Genomic DNA, 22,005 nt, shown 5'->3' on the forward strand with positions numbered 1-22,005 from the left:
CTGAGCTCCTGACTGGTGCCTGCTAGGCCCTGGCCATCCCTCTCACTTCTTTTCTCACACTCTACTCACACTCTGCTCTGCAGCAGTACTTCAGGCTATTTCTTGATTCGATGCTAGTCCCCTCTGCCTGAAATTCCTCTCCCCTGCCCCACTCCACTCTTCTGGCTGACTTCTCCTCAACCTTTGGGACCCAGTTCAGCTGTTATTTCTGCGGGAAGCCCCAGGCTGAGTCAGGTGTCTTGCTACTTGTGGGGTGCATCACTGGATGTCTTACTTGTGAGATTAGTATGATTATGTATCTTTACTTTCTCGGTGCTTAGCCCAATACCAGAAACATAGTAGAAATCCACAATGTAGACTGAGGAAACATCTGTGGTCTGAAGGACATAGCCTCTAATTGGTACATGTGCACCCGAGCCCTCAGCACACCCTGGCTCAGCCTGTGTGCGCTCTTGGGTAGTCAGGGGCCTGTGACTTGCAGGTGTTTCCGATGTGCTTCTTGAGGCACAATATAATACTGTGTCTCACAGACTCATGGGGCTGAAAAGCACTCAGGGCCAGGGATGCTCTGCCCTTGTTGCTCATCAAGACTGACACTGTCATGTAGCACTTTCTGAGTTAAGATTACGGATGCCCAGCTCAAGTTGGCTTAAGCACAAAAGCGAATGAATTGGCCTTTTGGGTTGTCTCTCTTGTATGACAGACTACCCCAAAACTTACTGGTTTAAAACAATAGCGATTTTATTATTTGCTTATGATTCTGCAGTTTGGCCAGGCTCAGCAGGTTCAGCTTATCTTGGGTCTGTGGAATCTGCTGGGGTGGCTCAGACAGCTTGGGCTGGTGTCTCAGCATGGGGGAAGTGTGGTGCCTGGGAAGGGCATGGGTGTGCAGTGTGAGTCTGGATCCACAGATGAGAAAACACAGGCTTGAGCACCTCTGATCCTTTTACCTGTACTATCAGCACCTGCCCTTTCTTACCCTACCGTGTATAGTTTTCTGAATTATTCTCTTGAATATTAAGATGAGACTAGTTAGGGTCTACCCTGTCCAGGCTCTGGAAGAACACTGATCTGCATGCTCTCTCTCCTCGGGCCTCTGAGTGCATCCTCTGCTGGGTCGGGTCCTTCAGAGCTGGGTCAAGTGCGAGCTGCATTGGGGCTTGCCTCATGAACCCTCAGAATGAGAGCTCAGAGTACACTGGGACCAAGCCTCCCGCGTGTTTGGGATGGCTTTCTGCATGCTGCATGTGCTCCAGGAAGGTGGCCAGCAGCACTTAACCTGTCTTCATGCAGCTCTGGCCCTTGTATGTGGACCTGGAGGTGACTAAGCAGACTCAGGGACCAGGCTGGGGCTGCCAGTATGATGACAGGGGCCTGTTGTGGTAGCTTTTGTTGTTTTGAAATTTAAGAAATACGAGAGATGATATAATATATAGTGTGGTTTCTAAACTCCCTGAGGGTTTCTACTGATTCCAAGAAAAAACGGTGCTTGTATTTACCACGCCTGCTCACATGTGGCCTCACACAGATGTTTACCCTACTACAGGTTGAGCATCCCTAATCCAAAAATTCAAAATCTGGAATACTACAAAATTGGAAGCTTTTTGAGCACTGACATGTTGCCACAAGTGGAAAAATTCCACACCTGACCTTCATGTGATGGGTCACAGTCAAAATGCAGTCAAAACTTTTGTATCGTGCACAATATTGTTAAAAATATTGTATAAAATTACCTCTAGGCTATGTGTGTAAGGTATATATGAAAGAGAACCGAATTTCATGTTTAGGCTTGGGTCCCATCCCCAAAATATCTCATGTAAACATTCTAAAATCCGAAAAAATCCAAAACACTTTTGGTCCCAAGAGGTTCAGATAAGGGATACTCCATCTGTACCATGTTAGTGTGTCTCCCTGTCTGTGGAAGCTCATGGTTGGTTTGACTGCATGAGTGTGGCTCTCTGGTGAGTTGGGTGCCACCTGGGGCCCATGCTGGGCATTGCCTTTTGGATACCAGCATTTGATTTTCTGCACTCACCTGGGAGTCCTGGCAGGACTTTACCATTCTCAGGCAGCCAATGCCTGCCCCTGCCCCTGCCTAACTTGCACTTGCTGTGTGATGCTAGGGGCTGGTGACCCTCGTCCTTGTGTTTACACTGCCTCCTTGTGGGTGACAGAGACAGAACTGCCTCAATTAAGAGACTTGGCAATAGCCCATTGTCTGTATCAGCAGTTGCTGATGCTCAGTTTGTTGTCATGCATCTAATTTGTCACTGAATAAATATTACTGAGATACCACTCACCAAGTACTATGCTAGAGGCTGAAGAGCAGTGAGACACTTGCAGCTCTGGCTTCCTTGGCCTGAAAGCAGACCAGGGAGACAGACAAATGCCCACCAGGCATGAGGTCCCAGGATTATGTTCCACAGTCTGCTGGGTTTCAAGCTCTTAAAGTGCTTTCTTCAATCTGGTCCGCTCAGCCAGCCAGCCTGCTTCATGGGCTCCTAGTACAGGCCTGGGCCCACAGTGGGTCCTGCGGGGCTTCTAAGAACTGACAGCTACAGCCCTTTCTTCTGGAGGAACTGAGCATCTAATTTATCATGGAGTGTATTGCTGTGAAGAAGGTTCAGCCAGAAGAGATGCCAAGAAGGCAGACTTTCTTTGGACTTTGATATAGCACAAACATACAGGAGGGCTTTTTGGAAGCAAATGATGAGAGAAGTAACACCTCTTCCTTGCAGTCAGCCACTGGTCTTGCTTACCTGTCAGCCAGTTGGAAGGGGTGGGAAGTACTCTCTGTCCAGGCAACAAGCCAAGTGCAGATCCATGCAACAGATAAATGTCTGGAGGTATATACCCTGTGCTTTTTTCACTAAGCACCTGTGACTCAGGAGTGTTACCGTGAACCACTTGTAACTCTTACAAACACATGACCCTGCAAGGTGGCAGACAAATGCCCTGGTGTCCTGTGGGCTTAGCCGTTTTCAGTGACAGAATGCTTTGTCCCACTGTTGGACTTTCAGCTACTTCAGGTTGCTTAGAGCATCTTCTAGCAATTTAGACTTTAACTGAAACTGTTAAATCACTCCACCCTTACTCATGGGTAACTTATCTGTGGCTCATTTTGCCCTAGGTGTGATGATTAGAGATACTACTTGAATAGCTAGTATTTTAAAATTTTGAGTCGGCTGCTCTTCTCCATGAATAAAAGCTAAATTAGATGTTGTATGGGTTTTTTCTTTGTTTCCAGGCAAGCCGATTTTCTCAGTCGATATTCACCCTGACGGGACCAAGTTCGCAACTGGAGGACAAGGTACGTTTGTGAAATAAGGAAGGGAGGCATCATGCTGCCACCCTGCTCTGTTTCTCTTGTTGTCCATTTAGGTGCTCTGTTTCAGTGTGGATGTGACTCAGTTTAAAATGTACGGTTATAATCTGTTATCTGAATAGGTTAAATCAAAATCCTTTTTTGGTTCTAGTATGCTCTCTATAAATATTTTGGGAGTGGGGTTATTCTAATTTCTGTTTATTGAATTAATATTAAAATGAGTTGGCATCCCCAGGCCAAGCTTATTGAGCATGGAAAGTGGCAGGTAGTCCTGGGGACAAAGCCCAACCCCAGAGGTGAGGGCTCCGTCAGCATTTTTCACATCTGAAAAGGAGGGATGGTTAAGCTTACATTGTCATGTAGTTTTAGGCCTATTTTCTGGTCAAAGTAATTTAACTGAGTAAGAGAGAAAGTACAGTGTGGACAAGTAAGAATTTCCACGCCATTTGAAAATATCAGGTCATTAAATGTGAAATGTCTGATTTTGAATCAAAAGTCTAGTTTATTATATCTCAAACATGAAGCAGTACAATTAATCAAAGTATGCACCTAAACTATCCACACAGTTTTGCCATCTTAACAGTAGCTTGCTTATGCCGGCAGCAAAGAAGCCTGGAGAGTGAGTGGCGATGAAAGCGCGAAAGATGTTTTCCACAGCTTGTCGAGAACTGGTTATTTTTCCTTGCAAGAAGTGGTCCAAAGCCTGGAAGAAGTGGTAGTCAGTTGGTGCAAGATCTGGTGAATATGGTGGATGACAGAGAGTTTCCAAGTCCAGCTTCTGTAGTTTGAGCAGTGTTGTTTGTGCAACATGTGGTTGAGCGTTGTCTTGCAAGAGGGTTGGTCTGTCTCTGTTGACCAATCTCAGCTGCTTAATCACAAGCATCCTCATCATTTCACTCAACTGGCTGCAGTAGACATGGGTTATAATTGATTAATCAAGTTTCATGAAGCTGTAGTGGATAGTACCAGTACTGGACCATCAGACACCATTAGCTTTTTCTGATGAATATTCAGTTTTGGACCGTGTTTTGGCACTTCATCTTTATCCAACCATTGTGCTGAATGCTTGCAATTGTCAGAAAGAATCCATTTTTCATCACATGTAACAATACGGTGTAGAAATGGTTTGCCTTTATATTCTGACAGCAAAGAAAGGCAAGCTTTGAGACAATTTCTCTTCTGACGCTCATTTAATTCGTGCGGAACCCATCTAGCCAGCTTCTTTACATTGCTGATTTGTTTCAAATGGTCCAATATTGTTGGAATAGTAATGTCAGACCTTGCTGCTAATTCACACATAGGTCGAGATGGATTCACTTCCACTACAGCTTTCAGCTCATCATTATCCACCTTGGTCTCAGGTCACCTGTGTGACTCATTTTCAAGATTGAAATCACCAGAACGGAACTTCTCAAACCATTGACATACTGTGCATTCATTAGCCACATTCGTCCCAAACACTTCGTTGATATTTCAAGTTGTCTGCCTTGTTTTGGTTCCACAATGGAACTAAAAATCGAAAATAACACAAATTTTTCACTTATCCTTGGTTTGACAAAAATTGCTCTAAAAAATTTTTAAAGATAATCACAAGCCAAACCATGTATTTGAAAGAATGAGGATGTATTGTCACAATAAAAATAAAATAAGAGGTGTCAAAGTGAAATGTCAGAGATAGCAACTGTCAAACTTAGTGCCTAAGGAAATCGGACATTTCATACTTAATAACCTAATAGCATCTGTAGTACTATCAGTGTGCTTCAGCTAGCATCTGTTGCAATATTGTAGTGACATGACTCTGTTTGGAAAGACGAAGCTCTTTTTCATGCCAGGACACCAAGATGTATACGTGGTAGCCCAATGTAGCATTCCCACAGAGCCTAGTCCCCCAACAGCTTTACCCCAGAGCAGGGCCTCCTTCCAGCCAGACCTCTGTAGGCAGCACCTGGAGAGTGCTTTTGTGAGTTCTGGGTCCTCGGGTGCTGCAGGGCAGGTCGCCAGCAGACCCTTCCAGCCAGAGGCAGGAAGCCAGAAAGGAGTATAGGGAAGCTGTGGGCAGGGAGGCCTTTCTCTGCTTCCTGTGTGCTGTGGACTGCACCTGAGAGGAGTCTGGATTTAGCTTAGGGGAGCAGAGGGTTTGCCCTTTGTCTCCAGAGGAGACACACCTTATCACTTTGCTTTGGATAAGATGTGTAAAGTCCAGCAGAGATGTTTAGGAAATATTTTAACATATTGACCAAAGACAGTTTCAAACATGCTTTGTGGTAATTTTGGCATGTCCATTTTGAGGTGTTCTTTGGTTTCTTTCCCTCTATAATAGAAAGTTAAATGAGGGGCTAGACTTTCGTTAGGAATCAGTGATGGAAAGTGTAGAAAGAGAAATCATTACTAAAATGCATAGGTATATTTTTCAGCAGAGCAGTGCATCAGCTTATGACCACAGGAACCCTAAATCCCCTCTTTTGGTTGATCTCCTGTCCATAGTTGACTGCAGAGGGCACCTAAGAAGGTAATGAGCCTTTTTTCCTGTGTTCAGGATACATTTCAAACTGGGGTCTCAAAGCAACCGGTCAGCTCTGGAACAGCTGTGGATTCCCGGTGACACCTTGAAGGGGAGGGAAACCCCAATGGGGTGTGCTTTTCTCTTTGCTTTGTAAGGGTACACATTCCAGACTGGAAAGGGTCACGGGACACTGACTTTCTGTCCTCCTCATTTTACAGACGAGTCTGGGTCCTGGGCAGGGATGACAGCCTTCTAAGGGACCCTGTGGGATCTGTGTTAGAGGCCAGAGCAAAGCTCTGAGTCCCCTCCAGAGTGCTTTCCGTAAAGTCAGGTTGGCCTCAACTTACCGCTAAAATCACACACTTTCTGGTCCCTATGAATACTTGCTTTTTTTCATCTTTTCTGTACCTTACATTAGTAATTCAAATTGAGTCCCCTTAGATCTAGTTAATCATGATTTGTGGAAGCTAAGTAAGGACTTCTCATGGTTATTATCGTATCAATATCAAATTTCTACTCCTTGCACATAGTTATTTCTGTTCCTTTGTTCCAGGGCAGGATTCTGGGAAGGTTGTGATCTGGAATATGTCTCCAGTCCTCCAGGAGGATGACGAGAAGGATGAAAATATCCCCAAGATGCTTTGCCAGATGGACAATCACTTAGGTATTACAGAGTGGCCCTTTGCAGGCTTTGAGTGTTGGCAGAGTGCCCAAGGTTAGCACGTGTGTTTGTAATTAGAAAGATAAGGCCCCGTGCGGCAGTAACTCCCCTCGGCCTGCTGTCTGAAGGCACAGATGTTGGCTGCACACCTGGGTGAGTTATTCAGCAGAAGACTCGGCCCGCCCACAGAACCGTCTTTGGACAGTCCGCAGGTACCTCTGGTGATTTCCTGCTCATGAGTCGTTACTGCCTGATCCCGTGGGGCTTTGGGGCCAGCAACCGGACACTGCAGGGTTCTGGGGAAGGGTGCATAAGAGACAACTCGCCAAAATGTCTCAATCTGGCACTGTGTCACTCTGAGGCTCTCTGCCAGGACCCTTTTGGCCACTGGACAGTGTTGTGGTTTCCTTTCCTGCTGTAGTGCCTTAGTTTCCCACCCCGAGATGTATTAACAGTTACTGGCCTTCGGATGTCAGCCCCTCCTTTGCTCTGTGTGTTCTTGTCCTGCCAGCCAGAGGTGGGAGGATGCCTCGCAGCGTCCTGAGACCTGGCACACAAATTACTCACAGACTGTGTGGGGGCTACAACTTGGCTAGCATCTGTCATATTTCAGGTCTCCCAAAGGCTGAGCTTTGAGTGCTCCTGGAGACTCTGACCCTTCAGGGGTCTGGGGGAATTTCCGCTGATCTGAACTTGTAAGTGCAGAATCAATCAATCTGCAGCACTGACATGTTTGGAAAATCCTAATGTAAAAAGGCTGGTTCTGACAGGTGGGATGAGGTCAGAGTTTTATACTCTACCAAGCTGCTCTCCTGAAAGTTCTGGAAAAGGCATCTCAACCTTTTCAGCCCATGCTCTCATGTTGAGAATAATCCCTACTGAGAAATACGTCTTATCAATAGATGCCCTTTTGGAATGATGAGACTTAGTTATTTATTAGTTTTCTTGAAAATAAGCCTCCTGTTGACTGTTTCACTCAGCACGAACAATTCTCAGGTTATGCTTATTTTCCCCCTCCAGACTCCCCACTTCAGGTTGAGCTCAAACTGAATTGTTTTTCTGGGGCTCTCACATAGTAGATGCCTTATAGATCAGATAGATTAGATTTTATAAACCCTTTAAATCTTGCCGAACTCTGCAGAAAGCAAACGGGTATGACTACTGGATTTTCATCATCATGTTTTTTTTTTCTTCCCAGCATGTGTGAACTGTGTGCGGTGGTCAAACAGTGGGATGTATTTAGCTTCTGGGGGAGATGACAAACTGATTATGGTGTGGAAGCGGGCTACGTAAGCATCATTTTCCTTTCTTCACATTTTATTTTTAGAAGCTTCTTTGCTGGTCTTTATCAAAGTCACCTCTCCCCGCTCTGTCACTAAAGTCACCAGAGCTCTGACCTCATACGTAGCAGGAAGTGAGTATAGGTCAGGAGCAGCTGGGGCCTGACCAGGGAGTTGGGAGGCTACCAGATTGCCTGGTGACCTGGTCAGCTACTCCTGGCAGGGCTGCAGGGCTTCCACCTGAAAAGGAAGGGCTAATCCCTCAGGTGCTGATGGAGTGGCTTCATTTTTGTTTTATTCTTCAAATGAGATTTCATATGGAACTCCAATATACAAAATGGTTAAAGTCGAGGTGCTCTGTTGGCATCGGGGGCAGGGGGTCCAAAGCTCACCCACTTTGCCATTGACTCATTATCTGTCAGCCTCAACCTGGGGCAGCCCCTGCTCTGCACCCAAAATGAGCTAACCATCACCTGCAAAACTGTTTTTTTTTAACACCCAAGCAAAGAATCTCTCAGGGTGATTCCTGGGACTCTATCCTATAATAAGCCTGCCAGGTGACTCTGGGCCAGTCAGGCTGGGGAATCAGAGCCTGCACTGTTGCTCACCAAGGGTGGCCCTCTCGCCATGGCTTCAAGAGGGGAGGCATGCTCTCTCTTTTAGCCCACTCTGCTGCCTCAGTAAGCTCTCTCTGGGTTTGTGAAGAGCTCTTTAAGAGCAAAGGGTGTTAACAGATGTTCTGAGCATCGGTGGTGTTGGCACCACCTCCACCAGGCCACCTCCACCAGGTTCCCGTGGTAGGAGTTAGTGCCCACAGCTTGTTTGGTTTCTCCACTGCAGGTGTGAAGACAGGGCCTTTTGATTCATAAGAGGCTTAAAAATACTGTTGATTTTGCTACTTTAAATAGCTGAAATAAATAATATATTTAGTATACAATTTGGAAAACCAAAAAAATGAAAATATACTCTTATCATCCCATCACCTGAAAAAGCCATGGTTCCTGTGTATATCCTGGATGATGAAAAAAATAAACAAATAAAGCCACAGCTGATATTTTGGTATTTTTGAGTGTGTTTCCTTCTGATCTGTTTTCTGTGCACAGATGCTATTCATGTCATATGTATTTTTTTCTTTACATAAGTGGTATCATATTATATATCATGTCCTGTAGCCTGCTTCTTTCACTTAGTTATATGTTGTGGACATTTTCCCATGCAAGCTTTGTAATGGCTTTGTAGTATTTCATCAAGTGCATGGATCATAATTTATCTAATTAGCCCCTTCCATTCAACAACCCTGTGCTTTCGGTCATTGTTTGTTTCTGCTTTGTTCTGTCTGCCATGATAAGCCATGCTGCAAGGAGCATCTCTGTGCCCTGCCCAGAGCACTCCGTGAATGCCTATGTGGCCCCTCTTTCACACAGGTACATCGGCCCCAGCACCGTGTTTGGCTCCAGTGGTAAGCTTGCTAATGTGGAGCAGTGGCGGTGTGTCTCCATCCTCCGGAATCACTCAGGCGGTGAGTGGGACTGCCTTTTGGGGTGTGTGGGCCCCTGACAGCTGGCTCAGAGCAGCAACATCACCTCCCTGTCCCCTGTGGGACTGTTTGATCCTTACAGCAGCTCTGTGTCTGGGCTGTCCCTCCCCATCACCATCAGTCATACCTGCCTGTCCCTCAAGATCTGTGTAGTTACTGTCTCCACTGCCTGCCTCTGGCTGCATTCAGTCTGCCCACTCTTGCCCTCATGGGGTATATGTTTATATCTTTAATGTAGAACTTCCCACGTTCTGCTCTTTATCCTGCTGAACAGACTCATTACCTTCATCAGTGGATCACTGAGTCCATAAGCGCACTTTATTTGTTCCCCAGAAACCAGCTCACAGGTGCCCAATGAAGAGTTTCTCAACTTGACCTTGAATATGTTTGCAACGTGTTTTAAGTAGACTCGGTGTGGAAAGGGGCACATTTTACGGATTTAGACTAAAAAGGAGGATGGTCGGTCCCTATCAGTCTGTAGCCTGTGCTCTGTGTACCCAGATGTCATGGATTCAAGAGTGAGTACAATTTAGACTTGTCTCACAAAGACTGTGGTCCCACTCAGGAATGAACCAAAGGGTTTTCCAGGCACAGGGGAAGACAGCAGAAGGGAGAAAGTCTTGGTATGAGTGGTGAGTTGGGGGCATTTCACCACAGCTGGAACTTTATGTACAAGACAGGGAACAGTACAAAGTGAGGCTGGCCAGGTGTGCCAGGGTCAGGTCATGGAAAGCTCATGTCCCTATTACTGACGGTGTCCCTTATCATGGAAGAGGCAGGAGCCATTAAGAGCTTTGAAGTACAAGGTCATTCTGACAGCTCTGTGAAATGGAGGCTGTTCTAGTGGTTCAAGTGAATGCTGTGAGGGCCTGAGCTAGGCCTGTGATAATTGAGGTAGAAAGGAAGAGATTGATTTGGGAATACTTAGGACAGTCACGGGGAGGGATGAGGTAGATTCCTGGGTGGGTGCCTAGATAGCCAGAAATGTCCTCTGCTGAGACCATAAGGACAACAGGCTTGTGGGGACGGATACTAGTTCAGCATGGGGTATCCAGGCTTGGAGGGTTGGGAGAGGAAATGTCAAGAAACTTTAGAATTGAGCCTGGAGCTCTAGGAGAAGGTAGGGCTGGAGTGAGAGATGTGGAAGGCATGGTCTTTAATCCGTTGGCAGTATGTGCTCAGCAAACACTGAGTAGACAGTTTAAAGGAAAACAGACCCATCTCTTGTGACCACAGATTGAATCCACATTTGTGAAAGCTGAAACAGTAGCATTGTGTTACTCTTTGATAGCAATAAAAATGTGTAATTTGCCTTTATTTGTGTCACAGTACTCATGGTGAAATCTAGTTGGCCTTCTTTGGAATTTGACACACATGTCTGTGAGGGTGCCCAGTGGGATGGGGCTTCACGTGAGGTGACTTACAAGACCCTAACCTCAGACTTCACATCTCTCCTGCCCTGCCACCCCCATGGGCTCCTTAACCAGGCATGTAGGGTTGACCACCTTCAGCTGGGGTACCTGCCACTCCTTATTCACTGGTCCTGGTAGCAAGTGTGGGCAGAACCATCCAAGAAGGAAAATCAGTGAAAAGCAGAAGTAAATGAATAAGAAAGAACTGAGTCTTTGAAAAGCAAAGCGTAAGAAGTATTACTTGACATATTTAATTGAGGGGTGGGGAGAAAAAACCTAGACAAAATTAGAAGTTAAAGGTCTAGAAAAACATTTAACCCAGATGGAAAAAAAATCATCAAAGAGTACAATGTAATGTTTATACTATTAAAAGCATAAACCTAAAAACAAAATACTCAAAGATAATTTTCCAGAAAATATAAGTTTTCGAAATTGGTACTATAGGGTTAGGAAAACCTGAACAGAGTAATAACCAATGAAAATTGAAAAGCTATCTTCAGAAATAGTTACTGATCCTAAATTATTTGTGGATGCATTGTTTTCAGCTTTTAAGAAAAATTATGTAGAACTTAGAAGTATTTATTCTTCAAAAGAAAATATAATGCTGGGTTTCCAAAACCTAAGAAAAATAACAGTGAAACAAAAGCATAGAGTAATATGAACAAAAACAGAAAAATCAAAAACAATACTAGTGAATATAATAACACTTGAGTAGTTTATTATGATTAAATATGACTTATAATGGAAGAATTTTGTATGCAAAGGAATCTATTAATATAACATGCTAGGAGGTTAAATATGAAAGGCCACAGAGTCATCTTCCGTGTTCTAAAAGGAATATTAGATAATTCAGCATCAATTCCTACTAAAAATGCTTTTTAGAAAAGCCCATAGAAAGGTATTTCCTTAATATAATAGAGTCCTGCATATTTTTAAAAGCAGTGGCAAATACCACAGTTCACAGTTAAACCTGGTTCCCATTTGTACCGAGAAAAGACAGTGATGGGTGGTGTCATTTAATCTGTTGCTTTCGAATTTCTGCAGTACAATTAGGTCAGAAGGCAGGCAGACTAGAAATTAAGACAGAAATGAAGGTGGCATTATTGTACATCAAGAAAAACCAAAGGAATAAAACTCTTAGAACAAATAAAGTGCTGAAAAACACTTAGAACTAGTGAGTCTTTAAATTGGCCTTATATCAGAACAATTTTTAGTTATTCATCTTTTACTAGTAATAGCCAATTAGAATACCTCATGATAAAAAGAGAACTCAGTAAATAACCAGGAATAAGTAATCTTACCAAGAAATGAATGAGATCTCTAAGACTTAAACCACAACCTTTTTCGAAAGATATAAAATGACCACTTCATAAATGGAAAGACTGAATAGAATACATTTTTCCCACATTAGTATTTGCTCATCTATGTAGCAAATATTTATTGAGCACCTGCCATGTGCCAGGCACTATTCTCTCAAGCAGATTTTATTCTTATCAAGAGACCAAAAGGGAGCCAGTTGTGTAGGAGATTTGAAGATGAGCACCGAGGAGCATAGTCCTGTGAGGATCTGGACAGTGAGTGCTGGGAGCACAGTCAGGAGGTGACATTTGAGGAGAGACCAGATGGCAATGAGGGGAGAGCCATGTGGCCATCCAGGCAGAGGGGACGGCCAGGGAAAAAGCCCTGGGGCATGGACATGCACTTGGTATGTCCAGGGAGTCCCCAGGCACTTGGGGGGGCCTGTTAGACCATTGTGAGTGCTCTTTTCTGAGCAAGATGGGAAGGCTGAGGAGGGATTTGGGCAGGGATTGATACCTGCTACAGCTGTATGGAGTCTCTGTCGTGGGCCCCCAGCAAAGTGATTGCTGCGATAATGTAGGTGAGAGACAGTGGACCTCAGTCATAACACGGAAGTGGTGAGAAGTGGTCAGAGGCAGTTTCCTGGCGGATGAGATGCAGGGCATGAGATAGGCAGAGGAGTGAGTGCAGGGCCAGAGCACTGGAAAGGATGCAGGGCTGTACCCTGAGACAGGGAGGTCTGTGGGCAGCGGGAGAGAAATACTTGTTAGAGGAAATGTTTTATTTGTTTTTTTCCTTTCTTTTTTTTTTTCATGTTTTTTTCTTATTTATTAACAGAGAGGTATGTAAAATAAGAGGATATGTTTTAGAGTTCGGTTTTAGACATGTTAAGGTTGCCAGCATAAGTGGACATGCTGAGTAGGCATTTGGAAATACGAGTGTTGAGTACAGGAGAAAGTTCTCGGAAGGAACAGAGTCCAAGGATGGAGCCTAGGATTTAGAGAGTTGAAATCAGCAAAAGAATCTGAGAAAGAGAGGCCCGTTGAGAGAGTGAAGAGAGCATCTAAAGGAAGAGCGTGTTGCACAAGAGGCAAGGTGAGGACTGAGGAAAGACCACTGGACTTGACAGCATGGAGGTCGCTGGAGACCTTGACAAGCGCAATTTGCCTTGGTGTGGTTGGGCCAAAGCCCAGTTGGAGGGTACTCAAGAAAGTGTGAGGGAGGATAGAGCTGGATTGAACTGGATGGGGCTTTGTCAGGCACCTATGAAGACAGAAGAGAAAGAGGAGTGGTGGTATGGTCTCAGCTGGAGGAGAGGGAAGGACACAGGCAGTGGGAGGACAGCAGCTTCAGCAGAGCAGAGCTCCCTGGTGGTGGTACAGTACTGTTGGAGCCAAGAGTGGGCTGGAAGCATGGAGCTGCTGGCTGGAGTGTGGGAAGGTTGGAACTGAGAGGAGGGGTTGCAGTGATCTGTCATGGAAGGTCTCTGGGCATGACCGTGAGAATGACGTAGAGGAAGCCAAGGTCACTGGTGGAGGAGAAACTTAAGGAACCAAGAGCCTTGGGTATTAGAAGAATCACCCTCCTGGAATCGCTAGGAATGATGGTGAGAACAACTGTGACCCTCAAGTGAGGGGGAGGGTCTTGGGTGTATAGATCCACAGTGAAAAGGGTGGTGTGTACAGGCCGAAGCCAGAAGCTCCAAACTTAGAGTTTAGGGAGAAAATCATGTATATGGATTTACTGTAGAACTCAGCAATGACTCTGAAGGACATCTGGAAGGATAAGTAATGTTACTGTTGCAAACATTCAAAGTTTCAGTGAAACATCAAGCATTTGAGGGTAAAGCTGACAGCCCTGAGGGAGACCGCGGTGTACCTGAGAGCTTAGTGCATGGTCAGGGAGGCATCACTTATCAAAAACAGAAAGGACTCTTCCACACATGTGATGGTGTAGTAACCATTCAGTACTTTATGAGGGAGAAGAAATTAATTTAGATCCTCACTAAATATAGCATACACCAAAATAAATTTCAGATATTGAAGAGATAAACATTCCAAATAACTAAACTAGGAGAAAACAGAATTGAGTGTTTATCAGGCTTCTAGCAATAGAAGGAATCACAAAGGAAAATAACAGGCTTTACTATATAAAACTCCCAGAGTACAGAAAGACAAATAGGTGACATTTGCATGTAATGTCTGTGTAACAACTGGTCCGTGGAAATTGCTAAGAAAATCTTGTTTCCTTTCTGGGTTCTCATCTGACTCCATCTTCTCTGACCTAGGACTTGGGTACTACAGGGCAGTCCTGATGTTTACATATCTACCCCTCCAGGACTCTGAGTTCCTAGAGAAAGTTCTTATTTCCTTCATTCTTTAGGTACTACATTCATGTTTATTAGACCCACTGCACAGAAGACCTCCCAGTAAACGGTGACAATATGTGAGCACATTAGTCCAAAGAGACATTAAATAATAGACAAGCAGACATGAACAATCTTCGCTTACACTAATAATCAAACCAAAATTTCAAAATATAAAGTGTACTTAATAAGTCTGAAGGAAAAAAAAGTCATAATTTCTCATTGCTAATGAAACAGTTTTGAAGCAGACATTCTACATGTAGAAATATAAAGCCCTAGGGGGTCTTCGAAAAACAGTGTAAGTTGGGCCTGGTGGCTCATGCTTGCAATCCCAGCTACTGGAGGCAGCAGGAGGATCGCTTGAGGCCAGGAGTTCAGGCTGCAATGAGCTATGATTGTGCCACTGCATTCCAGCCTGGGTGACAGAGTGAGACCCCATCTCTAAAAAGAAAGAAAGTAAAAAGCAGAGTACAATTCTGTGAGAATCCAGACCTATAAAAATGTTCAGATACTCTGCCCAGGCTTCCCACTCTGGGGTATCAATCTCAGAAATAATCCAGGGTATAGAGAGTGACACATACAGGTGTATTAGCATGAAAAACTGGAATCGAGTTAGCATTCGGTGTTAAATTGGGTTGTTTACAGCAGTGAGTGCTCTTAGCGACATAGGACGCAGGGCAAAAAGGAAATGAAGCCGCGAAGATCACACAGGCAAATAAGAGTATGAAATGCAGCGTACTAGTATGTACGCTATGTGAGCCCAAAGTGTGAGACAATGTGAAAAAATTCGTCAAGCTGTCACTGAAGATTTTATACAAACCAGAAAAAAGTACAATAGAAATTTTGACTATTTTGCTTATATCTGTTTTTTAAAATCTGTGGGGAAAGGACTCAATAGCTATTACCTTGCTGCTATTTGTTTCTTCAACTCACCAATCATTCTTCTGTATACCTAGCACTGCACCAGGCGCTGAGGTTGGAAAAATAACCAAGACCGCGCCCTTCACCCCTGATGGCAGGATAGGCAAGGTTGGCGCCATCGTCACGGCTGACCTCATCGATGCCTTGGTGTGTGCCTGGCACGGTGCTGTGGCAGTTTCTCACATTAATCCTCACAGTGACCCAATGAGCATAGGTTTTGTTTTTCATTCTGCACTTGACAGATGAGAAACTGAGTCACAAAGAAATGAGCGTGATTCGTTCTGTTTGAAGGCTTAGAAGGGAAGGGGTGCTCCTGGCAGGGTCTGGAAGGTGAGGCCCAGTTCTTGAGCAGGAGGGCCTAGAGATGGCTGGCACTCAGTCATCAGCAACCCTGGGGCTCTGGCTGTGCCAGGCATTCCACCAAGTGCCTATCCACCGTGCCTCGTGCTCAAGAGGCTTCACGGAGGAAGGCCAAATTAGGATTGGAGAAGCAAGTCAGCAGGGCTGAGGAGTGTGCCTCAGCCACAGACCCAGGAAATGGCAGGCCTCGGTTCTCGTGCATGGGTGATTCCACATGGTGCCCCAGCACTCAGCCACGCCCTCAGCGGCTTCCTCTGTAAAAGGAGTGGGGCACTGGGGTCAGTTACATGCTTTACATTTTATGACTGGTTGAAAAACTTCAGCAGAGAATTTGTTCAGGCTGGTTAAAGAAAAAGATCTGGTTGTGATGGTCCCAGATCAAGTGTCCTCAGATGTGAGAACCCCAGGGCACTGGTCCAGCTAGCATACAGGGGTGCTGCCAAGTACTCACTCACTGGGTCTGAATGCCAGGTGAGAGATCTCACCACAAGCCTCTGTCTTCTTCCAGATGTGATGGATGTAGCATGGTCTCCCCACGATGCCTGGCTGGCCTCATGCAGCGTGGATAACACTGTCGTCATCTGGAACGCTGTGAAGTTTCCAGGTCTGGGGTCTTCTCTGACTGTTTGTTGGCAGAAATTGGCAGGTCGCCAGCAGTACTGCCTGTCGGGGGGTGTGGGGGAGTCTCTCCTTAGTCTTGGTGGCAACAAATGTATGACAGTGGCCTAGGATTTATGTGTCTTGTCAGTAATCCAGTTCTTTTTTTCTTTACCAGTTACGTTTGTTTAAGGTTTAAAAAGAGATTTATGCTAAAGAAAAATAGTAACCGAGCGCTGGCATGGATGTGCCATAGAGACTGGCACAGGGACCCCAGCACCCTCACGCATGCTGTGTGCACCCCACCACTGAGCTCGTGGTTCAGCTCGGTTGCTGTCCCCTCTGTGAAGCCCCTGAACACGTGGGCTAGCACAAACCCAGTTTTGCAAAAGATTGATTTTTCTTACTCATTGTGTTTAAAATTACAACAGATAGCATAACCTCATACAGTGCTGCAGTTTGTAACTAGTAAAATACTTCTCATATTCCCACTCTGTATCTGGAGTATGTTTTCCTCGTGGGCTAAAATGCGTCATGGATGGGCTTGGATCCAAGTAATTTTCACTCTCTTTGAAAGCCACCGGCAGCATGTGTGGGGACATCAGTCTGGCTGTGGAGGGGCAGTTTTAGAGACTGGGCTAGCATTTGGATTGCAAGTCTGTAGGAGGTGCTCTCGTGCACACCTTTGTCTTCAGCGATGACTAAAGAAAGACTCAGCCTGCTGCCCAGCCCCCTGAGCTGTGAGGCCTGCTTCCCAGACAGCTGCCAGGGAGGCTCACATCAACTGCTGATGTCATGGCCCAGGGAGGGCAGCCATGGGCAGGGCTGCCTCCTACAGACAAGACACAGGGGTAGAATTGGCGGCTCTGGCCCAAACCTGTGCCCCCTGTTTGCCTGGCTCCCTGATGCAGTCATGTCTTCAGGTGGCTTTTGCTTTGGTGGAGATCACAAGAGGGGCTCTTCTGTTTGTGCCTTGGGTAGGGGCTGGCCAAGGCAGACTGCTGAAGTCCCTTCTGTGGGGATTCCATCCCATGGCCCACTGATGACAGCTTGTGTTTTCTACACAGAGTCATTGTTTTCCCCAGGTGACACCTTCCACATTTCTTTTTTCTTCACAGAAATTCTAGCTACTCTGAGAGGTCATTCTGGCTTGGTGAAAGGGTTGACTTGGGACCCTGTTGGCAAATACATAGCCTCTCAAGCTGATGACCGCAGCCTGAAGGTGTGGAGGACACTGGACTGGCAGTTAGAGACCAGCATCACCAAGCCTTTTGATGAGGTAACTGGGGACAGCCCAGGGAGCTTGGCCCCAGCACCTGCTCCAGCCCCTTCCTGACCCAGCACAGAGAGGGAGCCGGCTGTGGCCAGACCACGTGGGGGATGCGTGGAGTCCAGGGCCTGTGCAGGCCAGTCAGTGTTCTCTCGGGTGGGCCCTCTGGCCCTAAGAGTCAGATGATAAATCTTTCATTTCTGAGAAATCGTTTATTATCCAACTTTAAAGTGAAAAAAAGTTATGGATTTTAAAGTTGAAGGGAACCTTAGGGATGTGTACCTTGTGTCATTGTGCCCAGCTCACTGCCATAGACACGGATGAAACTTTTTCTTACCGTGTGGAATTTTCATCGAGCTGCCTGCTTATTAGGGGCAGGGGCGGGATAGGGGAGACTCTGTTGTCGCTCCTCAGTGTACCGCGGCTGTGCTTGCTGGCATCTGCTCTGCAGGCCAGCCGATTTGTGCCTCCAAGTACAGTCAGCAGTACGGTTTGCAAAATGTTTGGCGATGAGACTACAGTAGCTTCAATAGTATTATATTTTACTACCACTTCCTTTGAGTTCTGATTTCAAGTGGAATGAGAGCTGAGGATCATCATTATGCAGGCACTTAAGTGTCTACTGTATGTAAGGCAATCCTGGTTACAGAGAAATAAAAGTGGATTGAGACGGAGTCTCTCCCCTTGACCCTTGTAGCCCTGCAGGAAAGACATGTTCATGTCCACTGTGAGTATGTGATAGAGTTGTCCAGAGTGCAGAAACAGCGTGAGGGAGTGACTACATCAGGAATGCTTCTCAGGGCAAGGGCACATGAGCAAGGCTTTGCAGGAAGAATAGGCATTCGCCACTGGTTGGGCTGGCTGCAGGAGGGAAGTGAAAGTTCACCCAAAACCAACACCAGCTCCCAGGCTGGGTATATGAGTATTGATTGTTACCTTACTTAGTCTTGCCCTCCTTGACTGCAGCTGCCTGGTACAGGTGACATGGGCTCTCACATCTTCTGGTGCTCCTTGGGACTCCGGCTGCCAGGCAATGAGGTGCCATGAGCTGGGCTCCTGGAGGCGGCTGTGGGAGTGTCTTGAGTACCAGTAGGAAATGGCATCACTCTTCAGCCTCCTCTGGGTGGGCTCATCCTGCCACCCCAGATGGCATAGGGAGTCTCTGGCCTGGGGTGGAAGTTGAGGCAGGCGATGTCACTGCCCTCAGACCCTGCTTTGTCCTGTCCTACTGTGGGGTTGTGAGGTCAAGATCTTAACCCCAGGCCCAATGTTAGCTTCAGGGGGCTGGCTCTGGACCCATACCATCTCACCTTACAGGAGGAATAATGTGAAGGGTCAGGGGAACAGTGCCTTTCTGCTGTGCCTTTTACAGTTTATAAGAACATTATGGACCTTTCTCCTTGGTGGTGTCCTCACCACCACCTGGGTGAGGAGACAGGCTCAAGAGAGTAGGTGGTGCCTCATGGCCACCAGCTGCATTACAGGCAGGCTCCTCTAGGCTCCCGTGTGCGTTTTCACTGCTGCAGTGTATCTCAAGGATGGTCTGCAGATGTCACGTGGTGGGTTAACAGGTGCTGTATAGAAGTGGGTCAGCGGCCAAAGATATTTGACTCACGAAGAGGTGATGGTTCAAAGAACTGGCCTTCCTGCAGGTCCCCTCAGGGCCTATACTTCTGTGCTGCGGTTTTTAGTTCAGCTCCTGGGGGGCAGTGTGGGATGCTGTAGTTCCCAAATTCATATGACAGAGCCCCTTTGGTTGGGCCATCTGGATGGCAGAAAGAGACTCTCAGTGTAGCTAGAAGCTTGGGGTGTACCCTTTGGCATCATACATTTGTAAATCGGAGTTTGACTTTATCCTTGAGGCCAGAGTTTTGGTCACAAAGTTAGTCTTGAGCTCCTTTCAAGTGCAGGTGTTTCTTTCAGTGTGGAGGGACGACCCACGTGTTGCGGCTCAGCTGGTCGCCTGATGGGCATTACCTGGTGTCTGCCCATGCCATGAACAACTCTGGCCCCACTGCCCAGATCATCGAACGGGAGGGCTGGAAGACCAACATGGACTTCGTGGGGCATCGGAAAGCTGTGACTGTCGTGGTGAGTGCGTGTAGGGGGCTGAGGAAGATGGCTCTGAGATTCAGCACATACTTGTTCTTGTTTTAAATACTTAAGTTTAAATATTTAAAAACTAATTTTACAAAATGGAATACATATTCACATGTTTTATTGCAGACTTTAACATAGTATCACCAAAATCCATCTTTGGTTAGGAACATTGCGGCTGCACACTAGCCTTTTACATACTCAGGTGTGCTCACAGGTGCTTGAGCACAGTATCTCCCTCGCCCGGCTCCTGTGAATACAGGGACCGTTCTGTTGTGTCCACCAAGCAGTGTGCTCGTTCCCACGCCCAGCAGCGGTCAGTCGCAGCTGCAAGGATGTGCCGTGGATTGCTGAGTCAGGCGCTGCCTCCCGACCTTGCTGTGGAGGGTGAAGAATGCAGAGACGTGAGGTGCAGCAGGCTTGAGAAGGGCCTCATCCTTCCTTTCATGCTTCTCGAGGACTTTGAATGAAGAGTGTCGTCAGAGTGCCCACAGCAAGCTGTTACATAGTTGCAAATAACGTGTGAGAACCAGGATTTTCACACTGGGCAACCAAACAAAATAAATAGATTGGCAGGCCAAGGGTGATAGAAGGGAAGGATCATCCAGGACCCTGATGCAAATAGGCTTGTCGTTCTCTGTGTTTAAGCTGATAATAAATGTCATATGTTACTCCTTAAGACATAAATTTTATATGAATAAAATATTGCTTTTTACATTTTTTTTGTATTGGAATTCATGTAAGATTTTGTTTGAACCAGGGCCTTTTGCTAAAATGTTTGAAAATCACTGCTTCATGATTAGCACAGTGCTTCTACATGATTCTCTCATGCACTCCTCACCACCACTTCAGAGTGGCTCTGTGAGGTCATGATGCCTGCCTTATTGGGTGTCAGAAACCTCCATGAGGCCCTACAGCCCACTCGGTGATAGTGGAGACTCAAGCCCAGCATCCACACTTCTGGATTCTATCTTCTCCAGGGTCTGTGTACTCCTGGCCCTTCCTGCCAGCCCTCTGGAATTAAAACCTCTATAAGCCACCTAACACCAGGCTCTCAGGAGCCACCCTTCCTCAGCCCTCAGTTGTCCTAGCTTAGGGATTCCAAGAGCTCCCACCCCCTTTCAATCCAGGGAGGTGGACAGGAGCTCAGTGTGTGCTTCCAGCCTTTCCAAAAGCGACAGCCAGGTTACACTGAGGGTGGTTCCCTGGGCTGAGCAGCCACTCAAGCACCTTTGTTTGACATAGCCATGGTCCCTGGTGCAGTGAGATCATGAGTGCCTCTCGGGCTGAGCAGATCTCTGCTCGACAGTTACGGCTATGAACAACAGATGCAATGAACAGAGAAGGAATGCAGTGGATTAGACCTCTCCTGCCATTCCCTTGGCCTCCCTTAGGAGGTACAGAATGGTCCTTGTCCCAGAAGCCCCTTTGCGGGCTCAGCTTCTTCCTTGGTCCTAGGGCTGGCCCTGCCCAGCCAGGGGAGTTGAGAAGGGCCAGTGTTAGTAGCTACCATTCCATCCACCTGGCTGCTGGCTCCAGACATGGAGAGTTTGGTAGAGCAAGCTTCAAATCTGCATTCCCCACTTATTCATTTGGCGACTGTACATGTTTTCTGACCTCCCTGAGCCTTTATTTCATTAGCAGCCCAGTGCCTCCTAGGTGGTTATGATGACGAAATAGCGCCCAGTGCCTGGGCTTGCAGGCTGTCAGGGGGTCTCCCATTGGTGGGCTGGGATTTGTTTATGTTCCTGATGCTTGGGCATGGGGTACATGTCTGATGCTTGATTAATTATTTTATCACTTGTTATTTGGCTTTAGAAATTCAACCCAAAAATCTTCAAAAAGAAGCAGAAGAACGGGAGTTCTGCGAAGCCCAGCTGCCCATACTGCTGCTGTGCTGTTGGCAGCAAGGACCGGTCACTCTCTGTCTGGGTGAGCCCAGTCACCCTTAGCTTTTGCTGCGGGGCAGGAGGTGTGGGCTGGGGAGGTAGTGAGCCTGGAGGCCTTGAAGGAAAGAGAGACCCAGCGCTTTTGGTGATAGCGTGTACTTCTACCCTGTGCCTGGAGTCAGCCCCTCCTTAGAAACCTGTAGGCCCTCTTGCTGTCCTGGAAGCAAGCACTGAGGACTGGGCCTGGGCCAGCTGGGAGAGGCCATCCCGACCCCTGGCCAGAGCAGCACTCATGTCCAGATTCAGGCAGCACCCTCAGTGGTCAGTGCCGTAGACAGCATGTTGTGTTTGCTTCCTGTTAGAAAAATCTTATTATTGACATATAATGTATGTAAAATGCATTCACCTGAAAGGTACAGCTTGGTGAATTGTCTTATATGTTTACACACCATTGTCACCACTGCCCAGAACACTCCTTCTCGTCCCTTT

The 22,005-nt window shown here is 46.5% G+C and overlaps 1 protein-coding gene across 3 annotated transcripts in view; it reads left to right on the forward strand.

Moving 5' to 3' along the window:
• LOC105818850 (protein HIRA) overlaps positions 1-22,005 on the forward strand; it is an 87,529-nt gene that overhangs the window by 15,300 nt on the left and 50,224 nt on the right. For all 3 annotated transcript variants that reach the window (XM_012654969.1, XM_012654971.1, XM_012654970.1), the window contains exons 2-9: positions 3,248-3,310; positions 6,382-6,492; positions 7,688-7,778; positions 9,194-9,288; positions 16,172-16,267; positions 17,379-17,539; positions 19,454-19,621; positions 21,446-21,559. In XM_012654969.1, the coding sequence (XP_012510423.1) occupies positions 3,248-3,310; positions 6,382-6,492; positions 7,688-7,778; positions 9,194-9,288; positions 16,172-16,267; positions 17,379-17,539; positions 19,454-19,621; positions 21,446-21,559 (899 nt within the window). The remainder of the gene's footprint in view (positions 1-3,247; positions 3,311-6,381; positions 6,493-7,687; positions 7,779-9,193; positions 9,289-16,171; positions 16,268-17,378; positions 17,540-19,453; positions 19,622-21,445; positions 21,560-22,005) is intronic.

This window comes from Propithecus coquereli, unplaced genomic scaffold (assembly GCF_000956105.1).
Source record: "Propithecus coquereli isolate 6110/MARCELLA unplaced genomic scaffold, Pcoq_1.0 Scaffold456, whole genome shotgun sequence".
Taxonomy (NCBI): Eukaryota; Metazoa; Chordata; class Mammalia; order Primates; family Indriidae; genus Propithecus; species Propithecus coquereli.